The sequence below is a fragment of the Coturnix japonica genome, chromosome 14, assembly GCF_054131305.1.
Source record: "Coturnix japonica strain WE chromosome 14, WE-NBRP24, whole genome shotgun sequence".
In the NCBI taxonomy this organism is placed as follows: domain Eukaryota; kingdom Metazoa; phylum Chordata; class Aves; order Galliformes; family Phasianidae; genus Coturnix; species Coturnix japonica.
In genome coordinates this window covers 6,663,454-6,683,327 of record NC_140676.1, presented here as the reverse complement: position 1 = coordinate 6,683,327, position 19,874 = coordinate 6,663,454, and the positions used below count along the sequence as shown (strand labels likewise).

Below are 19,874 nucleotides of genomic sequence, written 5' to 3'. Positions count from 1 at the left end.
TATAAAAATATATATATATATGTAGGATTTCTCCCAGAGGATCCTGGGAAGCTCCATTCATCCTCACCGATGATCAATAGAGCTGTAAGCTGGAAGTGACTTATGAAAGAATAAAGACAGTCTTTCAAGTGGGTGTAAGTGTGTTATCACCGGTGTTGCTGCAGTGTATTTTATTTCTGTCAAATTGTTAAATGAAAAATACTAATAGTGATATTAGAAATAGAGGAACACCCTTCTGATGGGGAATCTGGCTTGCAAACATAAAATGCTGAACTTGGAGTTTGTCCCCTTGCTGATTGCTCTAAATATTTTTTTTAAAGCCTGGCTCAGGTTTCAAGTTTAATAGCATGAGTCATTTGTATTCTTAGACCTTTACTTATTATCGTTTGCACTGTTGGGCAAAATTCAGACTGATGGTTGCTGCCTCCAAAAGACCCAAGTGTGGAGGTGCAAAAGGGGCTGCAGTCCTGGGCGAGAGGCATCAGCAGAGCCTGGGATCACAGTGATCCTGCAGATTAATGGCGATGCATCCAATGTGGCTCATTTCTGTTGTTTCATTTCACTTGTTCATGTATATTTCTTTGGGTGTGTCCCAGGTGTGCTAGAACAAATTGGGCTCAAAAGACCAGTGCCAAAGAGGGAATTGAGATGCTGCTGTTTGGGCACTGAAGGGTGTGTATCTCACCAGATGCTGAATACATCCATAGTGAACAGCAGATGCTGGCAGGGAAACTGGTGTGCTGGAGGTGGCTGCGGTTTGTGTCAGCAGAGTCACTCGGGGCCAGGACTCTGCAGCCTGGCAGAGGGAAATGAAGTGAATGGTTTGGCTCCTGTTGGAAATGCGCTTAGAGCTGCGCTCAAGAGATAACGAGCCCTGATTGATGAAGGAAGTAATGTGGGTAGGCACATGGGAAATCACGGAGCTGGGTAATAGGAAGGAGATGGGACAGCCATTCTGTCCTGAATTGTGTTGTCAGCATTTTCATTGGAGATTCTTGGCAATGCCCAACTTGGCTGGTCATCTCTGCCACTGTGCTCTGAAAGGCTTCTTGGCATCACCCTGTGGCATGGGCTCAAGTGATCAGTGAGAACCCTGTCTGGGAGCTAGAATGAGAGGCTGGTCAAGTTTATTTTCTTCTGGAGAAGTGCTTTGTCACTGGTATTTCTTGTCATGCGTCCCTTCTGGGTTTCTCATCACTATGGAACCTCTTTCACATCAGCACAGGTAGGTTGTACTGGATTAACATGATGCTGCTGCTTCCCAAAGCATGAAAGAAGGGGAATGTTTCAGCTGATACCCACTGGGAAGCCAGTGTTGATGTGCTTGTAGCATCCTCCCCATGGCCAGGAAACTGCTGAACTTTGGAAGAGTTTGAGAGAAAAGATCGTGTGGGAATGTAGCCTAAGCTATGGACTCTGAATAAATCATTCAGATAAAGAAGCTGGAAACTAAGGTAAAGAAATATTTATCTCATGGAATGATCGTGGTCCTGAGCACTGGGGCTTTAAAGTAAAGTAAGCTGCTGGGCTGCAGAGAAATTAGGAAAGGATGTGCAAAAGTGGAATTTTTATTTGTAATTTTTTTTTAGAAATGCAGAGGATGGGTGAGTATAAGACAGTTTTCTGGCATGCTGAGCACCAAGTGGGCTCCCAGGATTTGGAAGGGAGATGGAATATGTGGCCCACATAAAGCGAGTGTGAAGCACTGGTGAAAACTAGAAAGGATGAAGGACTTCCATGGAGCCAAAACCCCTCTGGAGAGGAATGAGGTGGCAAGGAGCTGGGGCCTGTGCAGAAGCAGAAGCCCAAGGCTGAAGTGGATGGGAGGATTGTCTCTACAAAGTGTTGGAATGGGAGGAATTGCAGCTATGCATGATGGAGATCTCCATATGGGAACATAAAACCTGACAAAGCCACGGTGAACACTGAGGAGATGAGCAGGATGCTAATGTGAAGATCATGCCATGCTATGGGAGCAGGCAGGTGAATGGGAATGTGGGGCTTGAAAGAGCTGCCAGCCTGTATTCAGGAGGGTGTCTCAAGCTAGGAATATTACTTTAAAGCAGAAGCATTGAACAGAACGGAGCTTTTCCACTGATGACTCACTGAAGAAAGGATGGCAAAAATGAGGCACGCTTCCAAAGAATATTATCTCTTTCTCCTGGCCAGAACAAGACTTGGAATGGTTTCCAGTAACTCCAGCCCTAATTCCCACGGCAGAGGCTGACCTTGACCGCCAGGGCTGGAGCTAATGTGTGCACAGCTCTCCAAAGCCTGAAGCAAGCTGAGCATGCACAAGGAAGCATCTGACACTTGCAACAGCTCATAAACATCGGACTTAGAGCCTTTCTTATTCAGAAGTCACAGCTGGTTTCCTCTGTCATGTCCTTGGCTTCCTTTGTCACGTCCTCTGAGAGCTTAGGGCTGACATTTCAAGAAATTCCTTCCCGGAAAGGCCTAAGACTCTGGATCCAATTACCTCCTTGGTTGGATAAAATGCTGTAGTCCTGAACATCTTGCTTCTCTGCCTGGACTGTCAGCATTTCTAATACAAGCAGTCCCTGCCAGCTCAGCCTGCAGTACAGTGCTACAGCAAGAGGCTTTGGGAATGGGGCACGGCAACCTCTCTGGTGTGATGGGTCTAGCTTAATGTTTATGGCTGCAGCTTAAGAACTTGCTGCTACCAACAGTTGCACTAATACAGCTGTTGACATACAGGTGATGGTACTTGCCTGCTCCACTCAGTAGCTAATTTGGATGCTGGACACCATATGTTGCTCCCTATCATAGTTCTTCCCTTTGTCTCCCGCACCTTTCTGGAAGGGGGTGAGAACGCCACCAGTGACCCCCAAAAGAAGCATTGGTGCTGGGAAACTAACAGAAATGGAAAATGAAAACAGGGCTCGTTCTTCACTTACCAGGTACAGCTTAGGGAGATGGGCTGTGTCCTGAGGTATGAGAGTGTTTTAATTGTAAGCATTACCAAAGCTCAACAGCAGCTTTATATGAATGAAAAAAGACAGCTGAAGTGTGGCAACAATCTGAGCTGCTGCCCTTTGAGAGGCTGTGTAGCTGCAGGCAGCTTTTAGCTGGTGAGACCTGGGGCAGGGTGTGTGCCTTGGTTAACTGTGTTGCCCAAAAAAATCACTCTGCTTTGGGTGTGAAGTCCTTCTACTTTGAACACTGGTGCTGGATGTCATTGTCCTCATTTCCTTCTGTCCCAAACTGGTGCCCTCCATGCCTAGATCTTGCCCTGATACTTTGTCTGATGGATGATGGCATGTGTTATGGGTTTTGTCCCTTTATGGCTAGTTCCTCTGGTGCAGAAAGCAGCTCTGCTCCTGCATAGAGACCAGTGTGCCTGCAGCCGTGATGCTTGCTGCTTCTCACAGGCATTTTCTGTGTTAACGAGACCATCAGGAAAATGTGGGGGTGTGCAAAGCTCCTGAGCGCCTGTAACCAAGAGATGCTTTGGCAGCATTTCCAGGCTAAGGCTATGTGAGAGAAATACCCTTATCCTCTCAGTAATGGGCTGTGCTGAATGCACATGGAAAAGAGCCCCTTGCTTTGGAAGTCTGAGATGCTGATGCACCCAGTAAGCACATAGAATCACAGAGTATCCCTTGTTGGAAGGAACCCATAAGGATCTTTGAGTCCAATTCCTTGTTCCCCATGGGATCACTCAAAGATCAGACCATGCAGTAGAGGAGGTCTCTTTGCTGTAAGGTGTGGTGTAGCTGCCATGTAACTCCAGCACAGGGGGCTGTCTTGTGACTAGCCAGTGGGGATTTGCTCCTTGAGGTGCTTCTAGTGCCTAGTGATCCATGCTAGCCACAAAGCCAGGACAGTAATGAGATCTGAGAAGAAGGATGAGGGTCTGGATTTTTGGGCAGGTGTAGAGCAAAGCAGGCATTGAAATCTCTGCAAATCTCTTCCATTATAGCATGGAAGGCTCCGAGCAAAGAGGGGATGCATCTCCCATGTGCCAGGTGTGCTCTTATAGTTGTGTAAGAGGAAAATTGATGCACACATCCAGAAACCCACAGTGCATTCACATCACAGTGCCATGCCAGCTGCCGGTGGCACTCGGTTTGTCTGGCCAGTGATGGGAGTTAATTTGTGCAAAAGCCCCTGTGGGGGTCTCGATTAGAGCAAGTTACATCATTGATGCTGGGGCAAGTTGTGGGTAAGTTCCGCCCTGACGCACGCTGCTTCTGTATTATTCATGACCCATCATGAATTAGCAATAGGCTGGGAAGGCTGCCTTCTATTACTTAAGAGCTGCCCGTAAGTGCTGTGACAGCGGCTCTGCCCAGCAGCTTTGTTTCATGAGAAAATTTGCAATAGAGCAGAATTTCCCTTTCCTGCACTGCCTCTGAGCCCACACTGCTCCTAAGGTATGGTGCTAGTATTGTGTCCTGCACCCAGACCTGCTGATGACACTGATGTTGGGTCTCCAGGAGAACTTGGGTTCTGGATCTATGGCCACTGTGAAGAGACTGTGAAGTCTATGCAGAGAATGGCTTATCATTGAATCCCACCAAATCACTGAGCTAATCTGCTCTAGCCTGTTAAATTCAGTGTTTTGGCCTTCAGGTCTCTTGTCAGAGCCTTGTAGCTGTCTTAACAAAGGTTTGGGTGCTTGTGAAAGGGGAGGAATACAATAATGAAAAGCCTCTGAGCGGAGCTTGACTCTGTTTGCTCTGCCAAAAAAGTCAGATTTCAGTCAGTTTGTATCTCCCCATAAAATGAGATGCCATCATTAGGGTTCAGGTTTAACAACCCCTAGTAAGAGCTGCCTTCTCCTCCTGATTTCACAGCACTGCTATGGACAAATGGCAGCTGCACGATTGGAACTTGTTTCCAAATCCTGTTAGTCAGTGGAATTAATTTTGTAGAAGGAAGCATGAATTTTGCAGTGATGCGTGGAAAGTAGCAGAGAAACAGCTTCCTTCTATCTGACATGGGGCTGTGGATGCTGCAAAGAAGCAGCAGATTGACCTTTGGAAGATGCCCTTCTGCTTTTGGGTGACCGAGCTCACCTTTTGCTGTACTGACTGCTCTGCTCCCTGCTTTTTCTTTCTGCTTTCCTATTTCACAAGGACTGTTTTTGTCTGTTCAAACACTCTCCTCTGTTTTGCTCAAGTTATTGGTCCAGCACATGTTAGCAGTAACTGTGCTGAGCACTGGGGTTTCCTCCCTGCTGAAGAGTCCTCCTTCCGTGGATAGCTGTAGGGCTTTAAAAATGTAAATGAAATGGTTAATAGGTTGGAAAATCAATAATAATAAACATCCATTGTATATAAAATGTGTAACAGTGTCTTAAATGAAGTACATTAAAGGAAGTGCTTCTTTCCATTTCTCCCGGCCAGGTCAGCGGGGTCTCAGCGCGGTGCTGTTTGATTTGATTAAAATGCATGATATCCTGCACATTAGCTCATGTCCTGGAGCACCAGGAGGCTGTGTTTGTACAAGGTACTCAGTAGAATCACCGCTAGCTTCACTGAGCACTGCTGGAATTGGAGGTGTGCTTTCATCAGCCAGGCTTTTGGACTCCTCTAGGTGTGGGATGCTAGGAGTGAGTTGGTGTGTTAGGGTAGTGTGAAGCTGCTTGCTACCTTTCTAAGGGGTAAATGTTTGAGCTGTTAGGATGGAATCACTGTGGGACTGAACTGTACATGTTCCCCATCCTGGAAAGTGATCCAGGCCAGGTTGGATGGGACCCTGGGCAGCCTGAGCCAGTCTGGGCCAACCAGCCCATGTTGGGGAGGTGGAACTGGACAGGTTTGAGATCCCTTCCAACCTAAGTGCTCATATTGTGCGGTCCTTATGGTGAAAGTTGTTCTGTGTGTGTGTGCTGACCTGGAAGATGCAAAACCTTATTCACGCATATGCCTTCACAAACACATAGATGTGCAAAATCCGTCTCTCTGGAGTAGGAAGAGATGTGAGCCGTGTGTTCAAGATGATCCTGCAGATAATTTTCTCCCCAGTTATCTTTTCCCAACCCCACTGTCGTTTCTTTCTCTCTGCCCATAGGAGATTAGAGAGGAACCCTTTTAACTGCAGCTGTGACATCCGTTGGATCCAGCTCTGGCAGGAGAAGGGAGAGGCCAACCTGCAGTCCCAGAAACTGTACTGCATGAACTTGGACACAGCCGTCATCCTTTTGCGGGACATGAACATCACCCAGTGCGGTAAGGTCCAGCCCATTCAGGGCACTGGCAGGATGCCTGTCTTTCCTTCTCTGGCACATCCAGCCAGCCTATTTGGTAGGGAACCTGGTGCTGCAACCTCGCTATGTGGTCAAAGATAATGTGATTGAATGTAAATGGGGTGTCTTGTGTTTGGGTAGATGTAGGGCTGCTGTTTTGATGTGCCTAAAGGTGTGCTGTGAGATTTGAGAGACTTTCTTTGCTGCAGTACTATTGCTTGAATCATAAATCACACAATTATTAAGGCTGGAAAAGACTCTAAGATCACTTAATCTCAGCCTATCCCCACCGTGCCCACTGATCACATCCCTCAGTGCTGCATCTCTTTAACACCTCCAGGGATGGTGACTCCCACTGGGTAGCCTGTGCCAATACGTTATTCTTTCTGAGAAGAAATTCTTCCTGATATCAGACCTGAACCTCACCTTGTGCAGCTTAAGGCTGTTACCTTTTGTCCTAAATCTGTGAGCAGTCCATGTGATAGCCTTCATCTAGCTCTTCCTCTGTCTATCAACTTCTAGAAGTGGTATATTGATAAGAGAGAATACTCTGAGGAAATACGTGTCTCTGTTTTCTTTGCTCTGATTTTTCAATTGCAAGCTTGCCTCTGTAGGCAAGAGGCTGGAGCGACTGTATCTCTCTTTGCTTTACGCTCGTGTATAACAGAGTCCAGTGGCCCCAGAAGCGAGATGAGGCACATTCAATAGTTACCCTTTTTCTTTCACTTTGTGCACATGTCAGCTGCCTGCCCGGTATCAGTTTTTGCTCTGTTGTTGCCATTACTGGAAAGCATTTATTGTAGTGTAAGAGGAAGGACGTGTACCTTCAACAGAACAATTAAACTGTCTGTACACGAGCAGCTGTCAAACTCTGAGGATGAAAAAAGGAAGAAAAACAGAGGTTTTCTTTCTTTGATAATCGACCTCTGTTCTAGGAATTCGAGTTCACTTCTCGTAGCGGTGGAACACAGACAGCCTGCGTTTTCATTTGCGTGAATTTTTTTGCTTCCAAGTTCATGATGTCCCTTTATTAATCCCTGGAAATTGGCCAGAGTGTGTCCGCGTGTGGATGAACTGAAATGATTTGAAAGAGCACTGTTATTTCCTCCCCAAACGGGGGAAGAATAATCTGCAAGGATTAGAGTGGAAAAAGATTTGTAGGAATTGGAGGTGGGTGGAGAGATGACTCAGTCAATGGTGGTTTTAGATATGAGGGGGCACCAGGGCGATGATTTGGGAGCACAGATGTCCTGGCTTTGGGTCAGCATGATGGATGCTGCCCTTCTGTGATGGGAGGGGACCGCTGATCTCCCCTACACAGAGGAGCCCAGAAGGCTCTTTGCCCTTTTAATTGCAGCCAGACTGTCTTGTTTCATGTTGCAAAGATTTTTGGTGCCTATGGCACCAAGAAAGGAAGGGATGTGAATCAGAACCACTGTGAGTCAGTAGATCTTTGTGCTACCACCAAAACAGAACAAGAGCACCTTTTGTTAGGAGAGTGGCTGTTGATATGAAGATGCATTCTTGGTCATCTGCTATTGATTGGTATAAATTAGAAGGATGCTGTGGGCACTCTGTACCATATCCCTATAGGTGGGGACACTTTGGTCCCTCTCTCAGTGCATCAGCTTTCCTGTCATTGGTGCCCTCAAAAAACAGCATCTGCGGGGCTAAAAGAGATTGGGAGGGTGTTGTGTGAATGGAAGAGCAGCCAGAACCAAACATGACTTTTGGATTAGAAACTGGGAGGATCTTGTCAGCTGGCATATCTCTACTATCCGCGTTATTGGACATGGTACATGTCTCCATGCTCCCTCCTTTCCTTGGTGGGACACTGCTGTGCCATTGCCTCTTGCTATGTATTGCGGAGTGCTGGAGGCTGATTTGACAAACAGCTTGGTGGTATTTATGTCTACATATACATCCTGTAGCAAATGCTGCCCCACACCTATGAATCTCTGTGTTTGCCCTCCCAGACCTCCCTGAGATCAGTGTAAGCCATGTGAACCTGACTGTGCGGGAAGGGGAGAATGCTGTCATCACCTGCAATGGCTCAGGATCACCACTGCCCGATGTTGACTGGACTGTGGCAGATCTGCATTCTATCAACACACACCAGGTATGACCCAGGGGGTGCATTGCTGCTGGGTGCTGTCATGAATGAGACCTTGGGTTCCCCACATCTGTGAAGGTGTGTGGGGGTCTGTAGGTGCTGTGGAGTGCAGTGAGGAATGTGAAATGGCTGTAAGGAAAATAAGAGGTTGTATCTTATCCGTATGAGAACCCTGAAGGACACTGCAGGCAGCAAAACCTCCCCTCTGTGTGACAGGAAAGTGAAGATGAGATAGCTTCATATCTCAGTGCTCCCTAATTGAATCTTAACTCATGTCTTCTCTAATGAAACTACCTGTTTACAGAGGTGTCTGCAATAGCTGTAGCCGAAACAGGCAGCTAAGCAAGCTTGTCTAGAGACAAGCTATGTTTACCAATGCCACAACACTGGCAGCTCCCCACCTCCCAGTAGTTCCTCATAGAATCATAGATTTGAGTTGGAAGGGGCTCTTAAAGGCCATCTGATCCAACTGCCCTGCACTGAACAGGGACACCTACAGCTGATCAAGTGCTCAGAGCCCTGTCCAGCCTGACCTTGAATGTCTCCAATGATGGGACATACGATACCCTCCCCTGGTCCTACTTGTCCTTGAATTTTAAAGCCTTTCTTGCCTCTTACGCAGAAACTGTGATACTCTTCTGGGGGCAGTAGCAGGAAGAAGCCAGTGGATGCTGATTTCTGTCTGTATTTCTCTGTGATGTACAGACCAACCTCAACTGGACCAACGTTCATGCCATCAACCTGACTTTGGTGAACGTCACCAGCGAGGACAATGGCTTCCTGCTTACCTGTATTGCTGAGAATGTGGTGGGGATGAGCAATGCCAGCGTTCTGCTCACTGTCTACTGTAAGTAGCAGTGGGGAGACTTTGGTGGTGCAGAGACCGGAGGGAGGGCAGTGATTTGTGTGAGTTCACAGCAGATTGCTGCCTGTGATGCACGGATGTATTTTTTTTTCGGATGAGAATTGGGAGCTGAGCACAGCAGTGGGTCCTTGTTCAGCTCACTTAAGGTCAGTACTGAGCAGGATTTCTTGCAGAAATGAGCTCTAGAGCAGATGAGCCTCAGGAACATACTAGTGGTGGATGTCTCTCTGCTCATCTCCTTGAAGGTACAACGGAGTGAGGAAGAGTTTGTAAAGGGAGTTTAGTACCTCTGTGACAAGGAGTTGCTCCCCTGATATTGTGAAAGATGTTAAATGTCACCCTTGCTAAAAAGCCAGTGTAAACTTTGCCTCTGATTTCAGGATGCTTCCTCTAGATTTACTCCTACAAAGTTAAACAGCGCACACCCTGTGAGCACACGCGTGTTGAGTTTCAACCATTCACGTTTAACTTCTTGGAGCTTAACTTTTTGTGTGCTTTGTAATATATCTTAACACAAACCTGACCTTAAGGAGAAGTTTACATAGCTTTGCACTCTCAAGCAGCTGAGATTTACTATACGTTGCAGTGTCTGTAGCGTTTGGAAATCTGACCTCCCTCCACCCCAGCACCCTTCCAAGCAGTGGGGGGACCATGTGTGATCTTGGCTAGTTTAGGTGAACCCACATGTGCTGCAAGCCTAGCATAGCATAGGAGCCGTGGGATCCTATAAAGGCAAGGCAGTCACAGGGGACTGGAAAGAGGAGAGCAGATGCTTTCTTCTTTCATCTTCCTCCCAGTAAGTACTATTGATGGACTGAAGAATGGAGGTATTTAAAGTTCACATCAGCTCAGAGGTGATCAGTCAGCAGGTGGGTGTTATTTTTTTTTTTTTTGCACTGCATTTTAGCATGCTTTTCCTCCACACCTTAAAAAGCACTGTGCCAATGCCTGTTTTCACCCATGTAATCCTCTAAGCTGCTGACAGATTCTGCTACCCCTGCTCTCATTGCTCAGTCCCATCACTCAGACTGCAATTTCACACCGAAAAAGAGTAAAAATCTGGGTCTCTCTGTGTAGGTGGCTGCCTGATTTGAAGTACCCTTGCCAAGAAGATGTGAATAAGCCACATGTAGATCTAGACGTGCAAGTGAAACGAGGTGGCTGGGACACAGCTATGTGGTGTAGGGTGGCTGGGTGCCATATTTTTTCTACAAGATGGATTGAAATCAGTGGTGTTTTAAAATATTGTAATTATTTTTTTTCCTCGTGGATTGTCTTTGCAGCTGGATACTGTCAGGAAAATGGGAACCTCAGAAGACCCGTGTTTTTTTGTGTCCTTTATATTTGCACAGAATTGTTCTTGTCCACTTCGCCTGCCTTAGGGTTTAAGACTTCATATGTAGATGTTGTATTTGGGGTTTCAGAAGTAATGGCAGCAGAACATCTAAATTGTTGTGGTTTCCTACAGGGATGAAGATATATATGCAAGAAATTGCAGGTCATGTCCCAGCTCTTCTTTTCTTTGTCCTACTCTATTCCCTTAAATTAAAACACCTCTGGAGGATGCTCAATGAGTACGAACTCCTTTGGGATGTTCAAGCAGTCAGAATTCCCAAGGACGTGCAGCCATGGGAGGATACTTGCTCCTACAACTTAGGGAGTCTGAAACTGCTCCTTGTGACTGGAGATCCCCCACGGACACCTCACACATGGGTACTGTGACAGTACTATGTCCTGGTGTCCTCTGTGGGGAGGACAGATTGCCTCCCTGTGATCTCTGGAGGGGAGGATCACAGCCATCTTGTGTGGGCTGCGTAACTCCCCTCTTAATAATTTCTTGGCTGGTGAAGGAACCAACCTTGGGGTTAATATATAACCTCATTAACAAGCCCAGCATTGTGGTTCAGATCCTCCTCCTGGGGAGTGTGGAGTGGTTCTCATGACTTTAGTGCTTCTTTTTTTTGCAGGCATCCATGGGAACAATAAAAGGAACAAGGGATTTTGGAGGCTGTGTTTTCAATAGTCTTAATTTCCCTAGTGCACAAGGCATGATGCAGCTATTGGGTTGTTGTGAGCCTGCTGTGTTTCTCTCTGCTAGATCCCCCTCGCATCCTTACTCTGGAGGAGCCGGTGCTGCACCTGGAGCACTGCATTGCCTTTGCAGTGCATGGGAATCCAGCTCCTACCCTTCACTGGCTGCACAATGGTCAGATCCTCCGGGAGACAGAGATTATCCACATGGAGTTCTACCAACAAGGGGAAGTGTCTGAGGGTTGCCTTCTCTTCAACAAACCCACTCACTATAACAACGGCAACTACACTATTGTGGCCACCAACCAGCTGGGGTCAGCCAACCAGACCATCAAAGGACACTTCCTTGAGAAGCCCTTTCCAGGTAGGATGTTCAGTTTATCTCATTAGGTTTGTCTGCAATCTAAAGATTTTAATGTGGTAGCAACAGTAATCCTGGCACCTAGAGAACGTGCTGACTACCCATTCTAAGTTGGCCTTTGAGAAAAGGGTTGGAAAAGGGGACATCAAAGCACACCTGAGATCACAGCTGTTTAATCCAGTGATCAATATAGCACAGAAATAATGAAAGGTAGTGAAGAAGAATCAGATCCCCATTAAACTTAAATGATCTTTGAGGTCCTTCCCAACCCAAGCCGTTCTATGATTTATGAAATCTCTGAGATGTAATTATCTATGGTAGGTATCTGACTGGAACATGAGGACTTAGAGCAACAAGAGAGGCACCATGGTAAATGTAGCAATGTGAAGTTTTAAGCAGCATTGCAAGGTTGTGACCCCGAGTACGTGGTTCACCTGTTAACGTGATATTGTGTTGGGACTGCTGGTTCTCATCAGCCGCATATCAGTGATGCCTGATGTGAATCAGTGTAGAAAGGAAACGCACAGCGCAGTTTAACAGCAGGAAATCCCCCCTTTCTTGTTCATATCAAGTGGAAGAATTTGATCTTGAACTTTGGTGGAAGCCAGTCTAAATTGTGCTGAGAGGAGAGAGACTAAATGCTTTAGATGTTTGTTTGTAATATATCCTGCAGTACACAGATAGTATTATTCTATGTGGTTGTTACTTATAAGCTAAATAAAGGAAATCCTCTTAAAGTGAGGCAGCGCTGCCTTTTGTTCTATTTTTTTCCTTCCAACTTGCAGTTGAGAGATGATTGCAACTGGATGAAGCAATGTCAGGGTTGTTTTCTTTCTAAATATGACATGTGCAGTTTCAGGATGACAGGTCTACAAAAAAGAGGCGACAGCTCAATTAGTTGCTTTGCATCAGTTTGCTAGAATTTCTTCTCTGTTTTGGAATTCCCTGGTGTACTCCCTAGTGATTTATGGCTTAACTGCAAACCCCCCGCCTCCTCCCCCAAAGAAAACAGCTCATGGAGACATGAAGATCCAACTCTGGGGAGTACAGCAGAGACCTTTGGTGGTGATCTTTTTACTCTATAGCAATGACGAGATCTTTGGTTTTCTCTCTGGTATTGCAACATCACACTGGCCATCATGGAGGTAATAAGGCTTGTTTGTGCTGCTGCCTTCAGGAATGATGCCGTGAGAAAGTGGCAATTCTAAATTAACCCCTGCAGCGCACAGAAATCCAGCAAAGTAGGGCATTGACTAAATACAGTAAAATACCAATGGTATTCTCATTTATTATTTATATCACATCATGTATGTACACGGAGTTCTCCTGCAAGTCAAATATCATAAATACAAACCCAAATCTCTGCCTTGAAGATCTGACAATTGAACAAATGAGCTGATATGGGTGGGAATGGAAAGCTTATATTCAGGCTTCAAGGGCGATGCTCTGTTTGGCTATCCTACCTATTTATGCTTCCTGCTGTCGGGGAGAAAGAGCAGCTTACGAAACGTAGGTGGGTGAGGTGAGGCACAGGTTTTCAGCATCAGCTCTGTCAGGTCCCACCTTTGTGATCCCATTTCTCCATATGTGAAATAAGGACACCTTAAAGTAGGTGCTGGAGCTCCAGAAAAATGGGCTGATCTTCTCTTCTGGAGAGCTGATTTTGGAAATGTATTTAAGCCGTGCTGTGATGTGGGAAGGTACATCGATGTTTGAAGCACCTCTTCTGTTAGAGGCTCTGGGAGATCTTGTTAGTGTGAAATACATGTAGAATATTGCCCTTGTTTGTGCATCTCCAATGCCTTGTGTGTGTTGTTGATGTGGACTGCTTACATACCCTGAACCAACTTCCAACAAGAAATGACCCATTTCTCTTATTTCTTTTGATCTAAAGTCCCAGGCTGTTCCTAACCCTTGCAGACCCTGTCAGCACAATCCAAGCTGTAATTTATTTTCCCTCAAGTTTGTTGCTCTGACTGCTGCCAAAGCTGACATTAACACTCAATGCAGCTGATGTCTATAATTTCCCATTTGAAGGTAGATTCCTTCAGGAAAACACAACAAATTGAAGCTTCCCCATCGTGGTTCGTTTGGGAAGCTTATTGCCTGTAGCTATTCACTTGTGCACAGGTACTGCTATAACCACCTATGGTGGGATTATTAGTCTTAATAAAATTCTTGGCCTGGAAGAATTTCTTTCAGCATAGTAAAGGACCCTGTGACTTTTAGGAGCCTTTGGTGTTTAACCACTCATAGGTATGATGTCAAATTGTGTTGCCCAGCCAGGAGGAGAAATGTGCTGCTAGAAGCTGGGTGGGAGCTGGGGGATGCGTGCCGTGCCATAACTTGTTTTTGCCATGTCCTGGCCCTAGGAATCAGGAGGGTTGCTCCCAGGTCAGATTTGTCTCATCTCCCACTGAAGATCTCGTTGCATGTTGTCATTGGCACCTCTGCTGTAGGCTACTATTTCTTTAACTAATCTCCTAAATTGGGCTATCAAATTGCCCTCTGCATGAGCATTAGTTCTTTGGGAACTTTTCACAGACATCAAGTTGGCTAAAATTGCTTGGTTATGTTTTACCCTTCAAAAAATAGGAACGTTTAGTGGGAAGAACTTCTTGATGAGTTTCTGTTTATTCCAGGAAAGAAAAATGGAAGGAGGAAAATGAAGAAGCAGAGAACATTTTCTGACTAGAGTCTGTGTTAATAGATAAGGAAGTAGAACTCGCACAGAAAATATTTCCTCCTCTTTTTTTATTCCCTCTTGCTTGGAAAAGCCAAGGGAAGTTGGTTCTGCTTAACTTGAATGTTTTTTTCAGAGCCTTTTTCCCTTGGTCTTGAAGGCTGTGTATGTCATTTGGGGATTGTTTTACACTTCCCATCCAAACCTCACCTGTACTTCAGTGTGAGCATTTGTGTCCTTCCAGGAGCCCTCTGCCAACAAAGCTGTGTAAACTCCAGTTAATATCGAGTTCAGTTTCTTACATGGGCAAGTGAATTGAAAGCTGACGTTGTTCTTATGCTATGTAAACTGAGTGTCACGGAGGGCTTTAAACCTCATTGTTAGAGCCCTTGGAAGTCTTCTTGAGGTGGTAGAGTGTGCCTGGGGTGGGCTGGGAATTAGGCTACCATCCCTTTGCTGCTGCTAATTGTGTTGCTTCTCTCTTTGTCCTTCCCACAGAGAGTACGGACAACTTTGTCTCAAGTAAGTGTCTCCTTTGTGTACTGTGGGAGTTGTCTCTGGCTTCCCTACACATGACCAAGATGGATGGGGATGTGTTCATCAGCTCTGGGGTTTCTCCAGAGCCCTGGAGATACCTCCCTTAAGTGAGATCCTGAAAAAGGGTCTGGTGTGTAATGATCCATGTACAACATGCTGTGTATTATGTAGTGGGATGAGAATTAGACTGAATTTTCATGGTGTTTCCTCAACAGACCATACTTTATTTCCCCATTCTCCAAAACCTATTTAAGTAACTGCTGCCTTGGATAAATTATGCTGATATTAATCTCATATTTTATCCCTACTGTAGATGTCTGAAATCTGTAATGGATGGCTGAGGGGTGGGCCTCACCCACATCGGCAGAGTAGGGACTTGAGTGTTTCTCAGTTGTGAAGTTGAAGTGGCATTAGCCACTTCACTTGTCTTGGTCTGTGTTTTCTCTATAGTTATGCATATCACTCTTGATTTTGGTGCCATCTGAAATAAAAACGTACAGACTTGGTAAAGGGTGAACTGGATTTCCTTGTGTCAGATGTGCACTGGGGTCATGCTGGTGCTTTGGGAGCTCCATCAGAGCCACACTAACTCTTCTTTATTGTTTTGGTTTCAGTTGGTGACTATGAAGTGAGTCCTACCCCACCAATCACTGTGACCCACAAACCAGAGGAGGACACGTTTGGGGTGAGTCCTGTCCTTTTCTCAACACAACTGTTCTGCATGTATTTCTCCTTATTAGTGAATCAGTGTTTACAGTCCAGTGCTGTTTTGAGATAACTTGCAAGGGAAAATCTCTTCCTTTGCGGTTCAAGCCAGCCAAGAATAAGAAGAATTTTATGGCTTGTGTTGGGGAAGCAAAGTACTGATATGAACTGTGTGAGCCTCTGGGGTCTGCAGTGTGGAACCAGGGAGCTCTTTGAAAATAAGACATCCTGTGAAGTTGTTCCTGGCAGGTCAGGAATTCTCGCTCTGAAAAAGTAGCTCCCAGAGAACAAGCAAACAGTCGATTGCATGTTTCGTACTATTATTGAACTGTTAAGTTCAGCCCTGTTAGAGACTCAGATTTAGCTCGGTTCAATTTTGTCAATGCCAGTTTGCCCTCTCTCCTACCCTGCAGGGCATGCCAAAAATAAGAAATGAAAGAAAGCCTATGGCTTATCAGAGCTCACCATTGTCTTTATTTTGCAGAATTTAGAAGGGGGGAATAAAAGTAAAAATACGTGCAAGTATTGGGAAAAAAACTGGCTTGTTATACAAGTGCTCTAATTCTCTGAGAAAATTTAAGATCTTGAAACCTGCTAAGTATTAACAGAATGAAGAAAACACAATTCCCTTTGGTTTCAGCTCTCATCCAACTGAAACTCTTCGATAGCTGAAGTGAAAGCTTTGAACAGTGAGGAAAGGGTAATAATGTGTAGTGATTCTTGAATGCAAAGTGTAGAAAGCAAGCTGGGGGATGAAAATAGCATGTGGTAGAATGAAAAAGAATTGAATATTGTAGCTCGTGTCGAGGGCGGGGGAAATGTTGCGCAAGAAAATAATTGTGTTTGGTTAATGATATTTTTTTATTTATACCATACAGTTGTGTAAAAAAAATCAAGTGAAATTTATATGCAACATGATCCTCTACAAGAGAACAATTGGGCAAATGCCAAAGAAATTGCTGTCTCCATCAGTGTAATAAAAGTATCTCAAGTAAAGACCTGAAGTAGTAAATATTCATAAATGTTAAAATAAGGCTGGGATGGTGTAAAGCCTTTAGGACAGGGAGGTTTTCTTTACTCTGCTTGTGCACTGACTCATCAGCACCACAGTTCCAGCGAAGGACTTTGGATGCTTCTCTGGTATAAATACTTACAACTAAAAATTAGAATGGGTAGGGAACTATGGAGGCATTATGGAAACCAAATGTTTTGGGGGGAAAAAGGGATTCTACCTGGTTTCATCTGCCTTCTTTCTGCACTTATGTTCATCTCCCTGTTCTTTGTCCTGAGAGATGGCTGAATGGAGAGCGTTGCCCTTTCTAAAGAATATTCTGCTGCTCCTGCATATTCCCAGCTCAGATTAGTAGAGCTTTAGTCTTGTGACATTGAGGCATGGTAGTGATATTACAAATGGAGGCTCATGATGCATGCATTGCAGCAGAGGTCCTCCTTGCCAACTGATGCATGGTTTGAGAGCCTTGGGAAAGCTGGTGCGAAGCCACACTGCTGACAGGGAGATTCCAAACCTTCAGCACTGGGAACAACCCATGATACTTCCAGTCTGTACCAGAACTTTCAGTTTTTGCTAGTATTTTCCTTCATAGCTGATATCCATGGGTCTGCAGCAGGGAGATATGAACCTAGAGAAAGGTAACTTGGCAAGGAGATGCCTTTATTTTTCTATCTAGACTCTCAAATTCCACTGCCTTGACTGAATTATTTTTCTTTCAGGTTTCCATAGCGGTTGGGCTGGCAGCTTTTGCTTGTGTCCTCTTGGTGGTCCTCTTTATTATGATCAACAAGTATGGCCGACGGTCCAAGTTTGGGATGAAAGGTAGGTGCAGCCTCCTTCCTCTGGCAGGAGGCACCTTCCAGGATTGCCAAGTCCTTGTAGTGCAAGTGGAAAGGTGTTGTGGATATGTTCATGTGTTGTCAGTACTGATGCAAAGCCTTCAGAAGAGAACATGATCCATCCCCCTCCTGGGGTTTGAAATAGTTTTGGATTCTGTTGGAAAAGCAGGTGCATCAGTTCTCTGCCTGTTTATGAGTTGGGACCATGATGTGCTGTCAGGTTGTGAGGTGCATGCCAGGGAAGCAAATGCTGACCTGCCTTTTGGTAATGTGGAAATCTTTCTGTTGGAACATCTCGTCCTCTGCTTAGTGAATAGCAATTTGAAAGTTTTTTTAATGTGATTGAATAGTGAGAAGGCTTCCAATATTTACTGTGCAGAACTGGTCTCTATCCTGCCAGTACCAGTGTTGGCTTGCTATGATGTTGATGGAGCTAATGGCAGCAGAAAACAGATGATGGTGTATCATCTGATTATTGTGACTCTGCTGTTGTCTCCAGCTGGGGAGTGTTGGTGGTGCCTGGTGGGGGCTTCGTGCCTTCACATGACAGTAATTCCCAGCCCAGCTGGTGGTTGGTTCATTCATTCATTTGTTCTGAAGCCAGGCTTTGGCAAACAGGGCTTGGGCCAAGACTCCTGAGTCACAGCCTGCTCCTGCCTGACCATGCTGGTGTCTGCCTTGAAGGGCAGGTTGATAGGTTTGAGATTGTTTCTTCTGCTTGTCTAGAGTTTTGTTTGCTTTACAGAGATGTTTCCTGAGTGGGTCCGGATGGGATTCTGGCTGAAGTTTTCCCTATGCATCCTATGGAGATGGAAGACAGGACTTTTAATTAAATAGAAAATCTTCTACACCAACTTAGCAATATTTAGTCCATATGTCCAATGATAGGAACCATCTGGTAGGGTGTACTGACTGGTGGGTGGAGTAGAGGAATGGAAGACATGGTTCTTGGGATCAATTCCCAGCTCTTCTACTGACTCAATGTCCGTAGTCAATTAGCTGCCTTAACCTCTGCCTCTGCTTTAATTCCCCATCTGTAAAATTGGGATGATGTTATGTGCCTTCTGGTGGGATTTGTCAGAACGCCGTTGAAGTGTTTGGGCATTTGCCACTGATGAGGCTTAGAGATATAAATATAAAAAGGAAAAGTGACTTCTGACCCTAATGGAAGAATCAAAGTGGAGTGAACACTATGTGAGTAACCACTTTTGGAACAGATGTGTGCATGTGTTCGGAGGTGCTTGGACAAGCATGTTAGTGGATATCCTGCATTCACAGAAACAAGAGGTGTGCAGTGATGGGCTTGTGTGCATGCAGTTTTGGGGAAGAAAAACACGTAACCAGGAGAGCTTTACTCCTCATTAGGCCATAACTTGTTGAATTTCTGTAGATTTTATTCTATTACTTTGAGAGACAGAGATGATAGAAATTAAATCTTTTAAACCATGTAGATATCTCTGCAGTGAGTTGCAGGTGTCATAGGTGTCTTCAGACACAACAAAAGCAACTCTTCCAATTGTTTGCATTGGCTGAGATGCTTGGCAGTGTTCTGGTTGTGCTCTGGCAGCTGATTGACTTATTTACCCTCAAGAAATGCCGTGGTCCCCTCTGCTTCTCCTAAAATGCATTTTCTAATCTCTCCTTTTCATCTGCTCAATGAAAATGAGTCAATGAGCCTGGATTGTTTAGGTTGTTTTAGGGTTTCAGCTGTTGGATGGTCCAAATCTGGCAATGTTACCTTCAAGCCTCTGTTTGTTCTATGTTTGCTGGGTGTCTCCTCCCCTGGTGTCCCTTTATGGGCTCGTTTTCCCTAGGGGCTGAGTTCATGGGGTGCTGCTCTTGTCCAGACTGTCAGAACACTTTACTTAGTGGTACAGCGCTCTTCTCCTAAAAGCCCATGTACAGGTCCTTCCCTGTTCCAACGCCTTGTGTTGGACATAGCGCAGCCTGCAACCATCTCCCAGTCTCCTTTAGCTGGGTCACTCATTCATTCCTAGGCAGGAGCCATCATGTATGGTAACTGACATGTTATCATTTATTAAGGGGAAAAAAAACAAGCAACAAAACAACCCCATAATACAAAGTCTGAATCTTTGGGAAAGTGCATCACTCCCTGAATCAGGGAGCTGTTTGCAGCCAGCTGATGTGTTGCCACTTGTTGAAATCCCAGCTTGGCAAGCCTGTAAGAGCAGGTTTTTCCTGTTGTTTTTGTCACGGACACAGAACATTGTGTACTTACATTGGACACGTTACCCAAAGTACCTCCTGAGTCTGAGCACATCTTTTTCCTAGAGCTAAACAGACGGTTTATCTCTTGGTGAAAGGGGGATGTACATGGAATGATGGAGATCACAGTGGGCTGCCAAGTGCTGCCTGCTATGGGGGCCCAACAGACTTCAGGGGCAGAGCAAAAAGTCAGTGCTCTGTGCTATCTGTACTTTGCTCCAGCTCTGGGATCTGTGTCTCAGTCTTCCCCAAGCACCCACTGGAGGGAGGAAGGTTTTACACCTCACC

General features: G+C 45.4%; 1 protein-coding gene across 5 annotated transcripts in view; it reads left to right on the top strand.

Annotated features, from left to right (window-relative positions):
- Positions 1–19,874, top strand: part of NTRK3 (neurotrophic receptor tyrosine kinase 3) — a 177,070-nt gene that overhangs the window by 40,033 nt on the left and 117,163 nt on the right. For all 5 annotated transcript variants that reach the window (XM_015873066.3, XM_015873065.3, XM_085515384.1 and 2 more), the window contains exons 5-11: positions 6,040–6,197; positions 8,191–8,333; positions 9,033–9,174; positions 11,291–11,587; positions 14,766–14,789; positions 15,419–15,489; positions 17,241–17,343. In XM_015873066.3, coding sequence (XP_015728552.2) covers positions 6,040–6,197; positions 8,191–8,333; positions 9,033–9,174; positions 11,291–11,587; positions 14,766–14,789; positions 15,419–15,489; positions 17,241–17,343 — 938 coding nt within the window. The remainder of the gene's footprint in view (positions 1–6,039; positions 6,198–8,190; positions 8,334–9,032; positions 9,175–11,290; positions 11,588–14,765; positions 14,790–15,418; positions 15,490–17,240; positions 17,344–19,874) is intronic.